The sequence below is a fragment of the Telopea speciosissima genome, chromosome 9 (assembly GCF_018873765.1).
Source record: "Telopea speciosissima isolate NSW1024214 ecotype Mountain lineage chromosome 9, Tspe_v1, whole genome shotgun sequence".
Taxonomy (NCBI): Eukaryota; Viridiplantae; Streptophyta; class Magnoliopsida; order Proteales; family Proteaceae; genus Telopea; species Telopea speciosissima.
The window spans coordinates 62198833-62211429 of record NC_057924.1 but is presented as its reverse complement, the minus strand read 5'-3'; the positions used below and the strand labels follow the sequence as shown (position 1 = coordinate 62211429).

The window sequence follows — 12597 nt, the reverse complement described above, 5'->3', positions numbered from 1 at the left end:
GTTACTTCTAAGATTGTTGACGGATCCTCCACCAGTCTGTGGCTTGACCATTGGCATCCCCTAGGCATCGTGCTCCCTCTTGTGTCCTCAAGAGACATTTATAGGTCTGGTCTTCATAGATTATCATCAGTTGCAGACATTATCTATTCGGGAACTTGGTCTCCTCCTCCTTCTCAGTAGCTAGCTTTCATATGGAATTCTCTCCCTCCTCTGATCAGAAGGACTTCAAGTACTGGAGACTTGGTTACCTGGAATCCTTCGTCCTCAGGTACCTTCAGCTCCAAATCAGCTTGGAATCTCATAAGAATCAGAGCCCCTAATATTGCTTGGTTTAAGGCTGTTTGGTTCAAAGGTCACATCCCTAGACATAGTTTTTGCGTTTGGCGCACCTTTACAAATAGCCTTCCAACTCAGTCTCTTTCCTCATTTATCAACACCTCAACGTCTCTCCAGCTTGCTGCCTTTGTTGGAATGGAATGGAATCTATTGATCATTTGTGGATGCGCTTTCTCCTCAACTATTTGGTCTAGAATTCTTATCAAATGCTGGCCTAGAAGAAGAAGGGCTCTTCCCTTTCAAAGAGAGTGGAATTGGGTTACTGAATGAATTGGGCTGCTGGCTTTTGAAGCAACTGTTTCACATATTTGGATGGAGCACAACATTAGAAGATGGTCGACCAAATCTAGGTCTTTCAATCAGATTTGGGATTCCATCCATTTGGATGTCATTTCTAAATCCCGTCTCCCTTCCCCCTCCCCCCCCCCCCCCCCATTTGTAAACACCCTAAGGAATAGACACATTGCTGCTTCCTGGGGTCTTCCCTCTTCTCCTCTCCCCTCTTCCCCCTTGGAGGAAGGTTAGCCCTATGTACTGTAGGATGGCCTTTTCTTCTTCTTCCCCCTGAATTTGGGGGGTTCTTATTGTTTTGTTTTCTCTCTTTGGTAAGCCAGAGGATTCACTCGAAAAAGGAAAACAGAGAACATTTGTACAGCAAAAAAGCAAGGGCGTACCCAGTGCACGAGGCTCTTGCCACTGCGAGGTCTGGGGAGGGTCATAATTTACGCAGCCTTACCCCTGCTTTCGCAGAGAGGCTGTTTCCAGATTGTACAGCAAAAAAAGCAAAGAGTATAAATTTACTAAGGGGGCAAGGAAAATAGTAATGCTCCCAAGTATGATTAATTAGGATAATTCTCATCAAAGCTGGAAGCTGGAACACTGAAAAATTCCTTCATAGAAGCTGCCCATTCCTTCCAAAATCCTATGGTCTCCACCATAGTTGTCACGGCGTCATGGCGATCCAAGTTGGTGGAGGGGTGTCTGATCGATATATCGACACGTCACCCGCCATGGCGATCATGTCGACCATGGCAGAATTGTAATTAAATCTAAAGTTGAATGGCAAAGTTGAATGGCAAACTAGTAGATAAATCAAGATTTATTAGAGCAATGGCAGAATTGTAATTAATCTGAAGTTGTAAAGGAGTGGCAGAACTGTAATTTAGTGGAGTTAAAAAGAAAACTGAATGGGTTAAATAGAATAGCAATAGAGAATATAAGGGGTTTTATATAAATAATATAAGTTGTCCTTACTTGCAATTTTAAAGACTTAATGTCTTCTTCAACCTTGCAAAAACACGATAGAAAGGAGGGAGAGAGGCGGTGAACTGGAGTAGTTCCAGCAGAGGAAACTCCTTCTTATGAAGATGATTCTCCCTGCAATTTCTGGAACAAAATCGCAGCACCAAGGTTTGCCGATCCCAATGAGAAATAGCCCCAAAATTCTACTGGCAACCGGATGGTGAGATCTGAAATCAGATCTGGCGGATGTCTTAGTTGCGGGTTACTAAACCAAGGCTAAAATAGGAGATTTTGGGAAGCAGGGAGTGGGTCTAAGGTTGGGGAAGAAACAAAAAATTAAAGAAGAAGAAATCGAAGAGGGAAAGAGAGGTAGGAAGAAGAAATCGAAGAGGGAAAGAGAGACAGGACGCCATGGCGTAGGTCGATATGCATAGACCTCCAGCGCCAGGACGCCATGGCTGCTCCATGGCGACGATATGGCGACGCCATGACAACTATGGTCTCTACACATAGGGAATTGGACACTTTTCTCTTTGCCCTCATCTATTGTTTCCCTGTTGTAACTTCTGAATTTTCAGTAACTTATATTTTTAAAGTGATGTTAAAAATTATTGTTGAAGTGCATAGTAAGGACTTAATGTAGTCCTAGATTGGTATGAGACCAACTAGGAGCCAGTACACCAGGATCTGATATGAACTAGTAATTCGGATAGGTCAAAATAGGGTTTTAGGTCAAATTAGGGTTAGGGTTTGATGTGTTGGTTATGCTAGGCAGGTGTAAGAAGTCTATTAGTGAAGGTCTTGAGATGGTTTGATGAGCGGAAGTGTATAAACTTGAATAGGCAGCACGTTAGGGTTAGTGATGTAGATCGAAGCCTCCTTGAATTGAAGAAGCCACCCTAAGCCTAGGGTTATAGTAGGAGTCTTAGTATAGTTTATACTTTAGCCTATTTCAGTTCTATACTTTGTTTTATTTTTAAGTTGTTAATTGAACAGGTTCAAAATTGGTTGCATCCAATTGGTTCAATTGGTCTAGTTTAAATGATTAATTTTGATTGGCTAGTAGGATCTTTTTTTTTTGGTGAATGGCTTGTATGATCTTATATCCTATTGGTTGATGAAGAATCTTAGTTGTTTTAAGTGTTTTAAAGTGTCTTTAAGTGGGAGGGACAATTAGGTCTTTCCACAATTAGGTTTTTCTATTTTAAGTTGTTTAATTTCATATTATAACCTCCACGGTTCTGAAGGAGGAAGTAGACTTGTATTATGATTTGGCCTAAGCCATATTATTTATAGAATATCGTGGGAGAGGCTCCCCCACCAATTAACTTTAAAAAAAACTCGATCTTTTGCTGCTGGCCATTGCTGCTGCTGTTGCTCTCTTCAGAGACCGTCTTGTGAGTCATATCAAGACTCCCCCTTGTGAGTCATATCAAGGTTGAAGGGCTGGTGGACTCCAGTGACTTCGTGCATCTTGTAGATCGGGAGGTTCTTCTTCAGATTATCTTCAAGCTGCTGCTGTCTTTGAAGGAGTTCTAATCAGTGAGTTAATTTTAATTCTCTACAGAATTCCTTCATCTTCTTCTTCTTCTTCCAACCTCCCATAATCGATTCCCATAAAACCCTAACTCCTTTAAACCCTAAAATCCCTTCACAGCCTTATTCTTCCATTAGATTCAGCCCATATTACAGCCACAACCCCATTAAACACCTCCCTCCACTTGATCTCAGTTACAGCCCATTCCAACAGTTAAAACCCTAATCCCCTTCATTCCCCATTAAGCCCTAAAACTCCAAATATCAGATCACCTACTTCCCACCATCAAAACTGAACCAAACCAAGGTCGAGTCACCCCCTAACTGTCCCCTACATTCGATCCAAAGCCCTGCCCCAAAACCTCACTTTCAACCCTAAATTCCATAGTTCCCCAAAACCCAAAACCCTAACCCTAGAAATTCCAGAATTTCAAAACACATCAGAATTCAACCTAACCTATACCATTAGCCTTCTAATTACCTGCCCTCTTTTATCATCTATCACAACCTCTCATCCCCTTCACCCAAACCCTAATTTTGACTCTAATTAGTCAAATCTGCCCAATTAGCAGACTGCTTCAGAACTCTATTGTTTACCTGGCCTCTAGTAGAGCTTCACCCTATCTAGAGCTACATTAGTTAGGGTTTCGGGTTTTTAGAAAGAGTAAAATAAGGGAATCTAGGGTTTAGAGTGGGAGGATGGGGCTAGGGTTTGGATCGAGTACTATAAGGGCAGGGGTGGAGAGTTTGATCTAAAAAAGGAGGGATTTTGCTGGCTGGTTAGGTCTGGGCAGAATTTAGATTATGGGAATGTTGTCCAGTGATGGAGGGGATGATAGGGTTTGGTGGTTTAGAGGATTAGAAGACGAAGGATGGGGATGGAGATGCTTCCAACTTACTTGTAATGGCAGAAAATTATTGGCAGCAGCTTGTTGATGGAGGAACTTGAATAAAAACTGAATCTTTGAACTTGAACTTGAATAAAAATCAGATCTTGAACTTGAACTTGAATGTAGAGCTTCAAAAGAACCATCCGGGCTTCACACTGCAAGGTGTTTACTGGATCAAACACCTATCCCACCAGTGAACCACCCAGGCTTCCCACCGCAAGGTGTCGATTGGATCAAACACCAATCCCACTAGCCTTGATCAAACACAAGACAAATCTTCAATGGAAGAGAGCAGCAAAAAGCTTTTTCATTCTCAAAATTCGTGTTCCATACTTGCCCCCCTTACAACCTTATATAAAAGACTCAAAAATAGACTCCTACACTAAAAAGGAAAGGCCTAACCCAATCCTTAACCTTTAGGTAACTTAAACAGACTAGGAAACTGAAATAGACTCAAAACAGAGTCCTAATCCAGCCCCACTAAACACTAAAAAGAAAACTATTAAAATCACTTAAATTGAACCATTGGTTGATCAATTTATGAATAAAAACACCAAAATAAAACTAAGTATGGAACTAAAATAACTAATCCCGTAAGCAACCTAATTACCCTTAGTTTAGGCCCATAAAAGTGACCTATTACATTGAAAGCCCATGAGACCAAAGGCCCAACATGTCCATAACTCAACCCTAGACTTATTTCTAAGGAAAGAAGCCCAATTTGATGATAAACCTGCATCAGGACTAGGTTTAAATTGGATGATGTGTATTAGACTTTCCATTCTAAAGTTTAAAGGTCACAACATTTGTCTTTTTTGAAAATCATGTGGCTATACTATTTCCAGGCTCCTTCCTTTATATTTATAGATGAAATCGATGCTATTGCTGGAAGGCATGCAAGAAAGGATCCCCGGAGGCGAGCAACATTTGAGGCTTTGATTTCGCAGCTTGATGGAGAGTACGTTCTTTCTCATTTCCCTAGTTCTTGTTCAAATTTCTGTAGTTTTCAGTTGGTAAATGACTAGTCTTCCCTAGGATTGGATCATTCAGATCCAGTGCTTATAAGTTCTGATATGATTGACCATGGTCAAAGGTGTGGACAGACTTGAAAATATAAACACAGCTAGTCAGTTGTAAAGCAATGTTCAATACAAGTCTAATCGGCAGTGCTACACATTTTGAGGGTGGGGGAATCTGAGACTTATTGCTCACATCATAAGAGGGGGGGGGGTTATAAGTTGCATGAATGCATGGCCATAGTATGCTAATGATTTTTTTTTGTTTCACCTGCTTATGGCTGAGGTTGGTGCACCTAGTCCCCCCATATCCAGCCTGCGTATGATAAACCAGGCCAAGAGGCTTGCATTTGTAGCACAGTTGCTGGCAGCACTGTATTGCATCATTTGATGTGGCTTTGATATTGATTTTGTAGTTACTAGACTTGATGCTAAACTCATAAGTTTTGTAAGATATTAGTGTAATAGTGAGCTTTTATGAAAATTATTCATTGTGTTATTTATATTTTATGAGGTTAATAATGTTAGTTTTGAAGGCTTAAACTTTTTTGATGAATAAGAAAGTTTATTATAGTAGATTATAGATTTATAGTAATAGCTAGGATGCAGACCTGCCAATATACAAATTAGCACCACAATGAAGGGAACAAACTGAGGCGCAATAAAAGAAATTATAAAGATACTATCTCATAGTGGAATGCTTGTCCCCAAAAGAAAAGAAAAGCTCTCTTTGAAGGCTTAATTACTGAATGCTTTTAGTCCTACATCAAATGGACATCAAACTGGTGTCTATTGGTTGAGCTAAGTGAGGTTTCTTTTTATGAGCTAGCCTTCTGTGGTGATTGGTGATGGCTATGGAACTGTGCTGGATCCTCTACTGGTTTTGGCTAGCCTGGCCCCAACTGATCCAGCCTGCAATGGACTCGGGGCAAGAGCTAGAGCAAGACTGGGTTGTTTCAATGAGGATGTAATATATCAGAAAAGGTAGATGGAGGGATATAAAGCACCCATGGTGAAGCTGAATCTGAACTTCCCATGGGCTCACCACATGTAAGGCTTGGACCCATGTTTATTTTTGTCTGATCCAACTACCATCTTTAACTATTATATACATACAATATCTTGTGTCATATAGCTGAAGCTAGTGTCCTCTAAAAAGGTATCTTCGGATTCTCAAATCAGTCCCATCCATTCATTAGATCCTGCCAGATTGTTTTACTAGATGGATGGAATATAAAGCACCCATGTTGAAGCTGCCACCGCTTTGTTGGAGGATCCCACTGCAATGACTGGACCACTGCCTCTCTACCTTTATGTTAAAAAAAAGGAAAGTACTGTAAATGGGTTAATGGGTTAGTTTAAAACAATGATACCCAAACCAAATGGGGAGTACACTCTACACAAAAAATTCTTCTCAATACGCAGAAAAAAATTCCAGAAAGTAGGAGACCATAAAAAACTTGAAGAAAACCAACTCACATACATCCTTCACGATTTAACTTCATTCCATAACAACATATAAGTCTTAAATGATGTAACTCACCAACCAATAGAAACCAAACTCACCATACAAAGTATTTCGAGCAAAATGTAGGGCAAAAAGACAAATCTGGTGGTACCTGGCAGCTTGGAGGAGGATGAGTTGTGCTCCACCAACTCACCTCTTTAGTAACCAAGGTCTTGGGGGGGGGGTGAAAGCCACCCCTTGGGCGATTCTAGCAAGCCCAGTCCCATGCTCAAACATTGCTCGATGGAGGAGAAACCAGAAGAATTCTCCAGGACCGGCGGTACTGTAGCAGCAGCACAAAAGAGAGTTGCAGTCCTTGGGCTTTCCTTCTTTGCAACTAAGCTTTTGGGGGATTGAATAGGAAGCCTAAGGCGACTTCAATGGACCAAGACCCTACTCCAACAAATGGCAGATGAGGACGAGAGAGACTGAGCTCAAGAGCTGGCGGTAACAAGCTTGAACCCTATTCCTTGTTGATTTGAGATTCAAACAGCCAAATCTTCACATGAAGACCTATCTTGTTGCTTCCATAGTCTTCATTAAGACATATGGCATGATCTCTTCAACTCTTTTACATAGCAGCCCCTTCCTTGGAACCCTTTTGTAACCTAGGGTTCCAAAGATAGGGAGAGAAGGTGGAGAGATTGTAGAATGTGAATGACTCTCCAACCAAACTCAGAGAGTGCTCTGATACCAAGTTGGAAATGGTGCAAGGATCGATCCAAGAGAGAAGAGGAAAAGGTAGGAAGTAGAGAAGAAGAGAAGAGAAGAAGAGAGAAAGAGATGGCAACCGAATGATGGAGAGAGATGTTTCCTCTCCCCTATTTGATTTACTAATATGAAGTGAGAATTACAACTACCTCCCTAGGGTGGTAAAAGGTAAAACAGGAAAAATACAACATAAGAAAACAAGATATATAACTAGTGCCCAAACTACCCTTATTACATAAACTCTAACACACCCATAGTTGTCATGGCGCCGCCATGGCGTCCTGGCGCTGGAGAAATGGCCATATCGACCTACGCCATGGCGTCTGTTTACCTAAATCTCCATCAATCTCTTTGTTGCAAGTTCTTTCAATTAGATTCTTGGTGCCCTTGTGAGAACAGGTTGTGGCGACTCTTGCCTGAAGCTTCTTATCGATTGGGTTCTTACGAGGAAGGCCCACCTTTGAAATAACTTCCATTCTGCCACTGAGTTATGGTTCCTTCTTTGGCTGAGGAGTCATGAGGTTGAAGAAGACTGAATTCCTTTGTTTTTTGTTTCTTGATTTCTTATCTATTAAACCCATTTTCCTTAGTTCCCAACATTACCCTTTTCTTTTACTTTTATTCCCACCATCTATTATTTTCCATTTTGTTCCAAGTATACCCTTTACCCATCAAACGTGCTATCCCACTTCCTGGTTTATTTTCTTTATGAAATTGATTTCCATTAATTACAGTTCTGCCACTCCTTTAAAACTTCGGATTAATTACAATTCTGCCATTACTCCTTTAAAACTTCGGATTAATTACAATTCTGCCATTACTCCTTTAAAACTTCGGATTAATTACAATTCTGCCATTGCTCTTATAAATCTTGATTTATCTACTAGTTTGCCATTCAACTTTGCCATTCAACTTTAGATTTAATTACAATTCTGCCATGGTCGACATGATCGCCATGGCAACTCCATGGCGGACAACGTGTCGATATATCGATTAGACACCCCTCCACCGATTTGGATCGCCGTGACGCCGTGACAACTATGAACACACCTCTCATCAGTAGCTATGAATTGGGGGGGGGGATGGAAAAGAAAAGGACCTTGGTTAGAATATGATTTTCATGCAAGTTGGAGCAGGGTACTCACTTAACTTGCATCATCCCTGTTCAATTCAGCTATCTGGCTTGTAATCTGGAACACTTCCTTTGACTCCCATTTCCTAAGTTTGGCCTTCGATACAATGAGAGAAATGAAAGGTTTGGGCCATTGTTTATTTTTGTCTCATAATATATCCATGGTGGGGCCTCTGTATTGTGGCTCCCACCCCCTGCGGATTCATCTATCTACCTTAGATATGTGATTGGCTCAACTGACTAATGAAGAGATGGGCCTTCGTTTTCTTCTGTTGTATTGACAAGTATGATCTTGCTAATTATTTAGGGCTCCATAGATCTGTTGCTTCTGAATAAAATCTTCGCTTCCTTAAATGAATCTTGTTGAAAACGAAACCGATAACGATGCAGATGGAAATCGCAAAAAACAATCACACAAACGAACACAAGGATTTACGTGGTTCGGCAAGATTGCCTACGTCCACGGTGAGATGAGATCTGTTTCACTATCAATGGAGAATAGGGTTACAGCCGCTTGTCCTCACACCTCTCTTAGATTGCGTTACAGAGAAAGAACCCTCACTACATATTTATAGTGAAACCCTATATACATGAATTTTACTGGAATACGCATATAGTGAAACCCTCTTAATGGCCCTTCGGAATCAACCCACAAACCAAGTGACAGAATACACGACATCATATCCCCAACAAATCTTTGGCCTAGTTCAGGTTATAAGTTGACCAATTCAGGAATTACAGTATTGGGAACCAAAATGAAATGCTCAACTATTTTTTAGATAAATTTAATATTTTATTTGAACCGAAATTTCATTTAAAATATTCCAAAAGTTGTCTATTTCCTCCCCTGATTTTATGCATTTTAATTTATTTTATACGGGTTTAGCCATTTGAACTTTATCGATTTTATTTTTTCTTGAATGCCTTTGAATGTAATTGTTTTTTTATTGAAAAATTATCATAATTTTACATAGATACTATCATAAAAATTTCTTTTTTCAGTTTGGGGGGGGGGGGGATAGAGTCTACGGTACATAACACTGAGTAATTTGCTTTATATGGTCAATTTGAAAATTAGATATGTCAAAGCTAAGAAACTAAAGTAAAACATTAATTCAAAAACTAAAAAGAGGGAAAAGTTAATATGATTCCAAAATCTGAAACATTTCTGAAATATGTGAAAGATTCAAGTTTCAATCAGTGGTATCCATGTTATTTTGATTGGTCTCCCCTTATAAACAAAATTTTTTTGGTGAAATTTAAAGTCACGTTGCTAGTTTTTTTATCCAATAATGATTATTGGAAATCTTTCAAATAGTGTGGGAAAATTATCTTCTACTTTGCCTTTTTATTTAATTTTTAAAATAGTGAGGGAAAAGAGAATCTTATTTTTTGGCATGGCTGTGCTCCGTTTGATAGAGGAATGTAAGACAGTTCAGTTCTCATTTATTTATGCTATTTCCATAGAGTTTGGGATTTTGTGTGAAGAGGGAATAAACTCATGTAAAATTTAATGAAAATCACAGTTAAAGTTGTATGCTAAATCGTTGTACCTTTTGTCCTTTCCTGTGTTAAGTCTTTTTGTGTTTATAATACCTTGGCAGATGATACAATTGGAAGCAATTAAAAAGAAAGGAAAGCAATTTCTTGTTAAACTGTTCATTCTTTCATTTATATTTCTGCAAATTTTATTGTTTGAAATACTCTGCTTGATAGGTTAATATTTTTGTATAATGTCTTTTTGTTATAGTTAGTCATTGTTCTCTTAATCTGTTATTCTCAATGGTTCATTGAGTGCAGTAAAGAGAAAACTGGCACTGATCGATTTTCACTAAGACAAGCTGTCATATTCATCTGCGCAACAAATAGGCCAGATGAATTGGACCTAGATTTTGTACGCCCTGGACGTATTGATCGTCGTCTGTACATTGGTTTACCTGATGCAAAACAGCGTGTACAAATCTTTTCTGTTCACAGTGAGGGAAAACAGGTTGACGAAGATGTAGACTTCGGAAAGGTACTTCACTGGTCTTAGATAGGTTTGTTCAATTGTTCCTAGAATGTGGAATGTAACTTGTAGTATCACTTGTTAATATAAAAGAGTATCATTTTGATTTGTGAATCAGTATATTGTTGATCATATCTGATTCAAAGCAGGCCTTTTTGACCCATTAGATTGTAACATACTGTCCACTGCCAATGTCTTTGGTGGCAGTTGACCCTTTTCGAATGGCTGTGCTTCGTCTCCAGGTTTTCTGCTGAGCAGATTGTTGAGCTATCTACCCCATTGGATATGGCTTTCCTTAAAAAAGCTTCAAGATGTACAGCCTGTGTGGCATGGATGTGGCAGGGATAGTTTGGGTTACAACACTTAATTCCATGTGGATATCAGGTCTAGTAAGAGAGAAGTATATCAGTTTTCCCATTCAGTCTCTGATATTTGTCCACATTGACCAATTCACTCTTATATAACCAAGTCCATGCTTTGACTTGATAGGGATATCTGCTGGTTTGTAAACTGTCCCAAGTTTCTGACTTTGGTGGACCTAGTCTACAAATGCAAATACCCAAGATAATTCAACCTAAATCTTAACAGGAAACATTTTGCCAAGATTTACTCAAAACTTTTTATTTCTTCTGACCTACTTCTTTTGGGCAATATATCATCCACATAAATAACGAGCACAATTGCATGACTTTTATCATGCTTAAGAAAAAATATATAATCAACCTGGAACGCCCAACCTTTGTGGCTGTAGTTTGAAGCCTTTCAAATCATTCTCTACTCTCTAGGAGGCTGCTGTCCGCTTGCCTTAGTTAGAATGCGAAAACAAAGTGGTATTGCATATGCTTCTTATTTCAAGCTACTCTGTGAAGGAAAAGCATTCTTCACTTCCATATGACAAATTTTCTATGATTTACTGGAAAATGAGGAGAGATCCATTGTAATTAGATTGAGGATCATCCAGAGCAAATCAGCAAAGGTGTACTAATAAGTAGTAATCAATCCTGTGATTGCTGCCAGACTAGGATTGCATCTTTCAACTAGAGTATACCAGCCATCGAGGAACGGTTGATCCAGACCAAGGATTTGAAGATTGGTATTGGATGACGGATCTTCCGCACTGGTGCTGATAGAGATCATCCACTAGATTGTTCTCATCTAATACCAACAAGGATCAGGTGATCTGTACTATCTAATACAGAGTTTTAGAACCATGATGAGTACCAGTTTAAATCATGGGGATCAATCATATGACCAGATCTTTTCATCAAAGGTGGGTAACGGAGCCTTCAAAAACTAATATTCTTTGTTTTTGTAAGCTAAGCTTTTAAACTTAAATAGCAAATTTCGAGCCTAAATCTCAACTAAAGATCAAGCTTTTGTGAATAAGAAAATTGTAAATAAGTTGTGGAGGTCGGTTATAACTTATAATATGTGAAAACCTGGTTTCTTCGCTACAGAGATTCAAGATGAGATTCTCTTCTTTGATCCAATTTTATGTAGTTTTTTGTATTAAATTGATAGAATAGCATGAATAGATGTTATATTTAAAGGGCTTTGTATTTTCTTTTTTAATTCATAGTTTTAATAGAAAAGAATATTAAAGAAATTTGTATTTTTATTACTTTTTAACTTTTTATACGGTGATTTACTGCTAGGGATTGGATTATAGTTTATTTGATAGATCTTTGGACATCAGACTTCCATGCAAATATTTAGTATTTCTTGATTGTGAGCTAGCTACTGTTATTTGAACCTTTTTTAATAGGTTTTTCATTATCAGGGGATCTACAGATGATCCTCTCACTTTGGCCAAGTGTTCCTTTCAAATGTTAAGGCTTGTGTTCTTTGGAGTATGACCAAGGTGTCAAGTTTCGGTATTGGGCAGCATGTAAGAAAGCTGATTATTAGAAAGGTCTCGGAGATGTATTGGAGAGACATGAGATACGCTTGGATATTCTTATGATACAGGCAAAACAAGTGTTAAATAAATAATGATATCCAACCAATGTCAGGTTACCTCTGTCTTCACAGTACCTATATGACTCAAATTTTCATTTGCAAGTACAATATCAAACTTAGTAATAAGTTATAAGATACAATTAAGCAAGGTCTATTTGTGTATTATGATACTGGCTTCAAACAAGCAATATGTAAGTTTAAACATACTGCTAAGTATCAAGTATCAGACTTTAAGTATATGCACATTAACCATACTACTC

At 38.8% G+C, this 12597-nt stretch overlaps 1 protein-coding gene across 3 annotated transcripts in view; it reads left to right on the top strand.

The window, feature by feature from the left end:
- Window positions 1-12597, top strand: part of LOC122639928 (ATP-dependent zinc metalloprotease FTSH 12, chloroplastic) — a 66411-nt gene that overhangs the window by 13127 nt on the left and 40687 nt on the right. For all 3 annotated transcript variants that reach the window (XM_043832978.1, XM_043832977.1, XM_043832976.1), the window contains exons 9-10: window positions 4850-4962; window positions 10171-10387. In XM_043832978.1, coding sequence (XP_043688913.1) covers window positions 4850-4962; window positions 10171-10387 — 330 coding nt within the window. The remainder of the gene's footprint in view (window positions 1-4849; window positions 4963-10170; window positions 10388-12597) is intronic.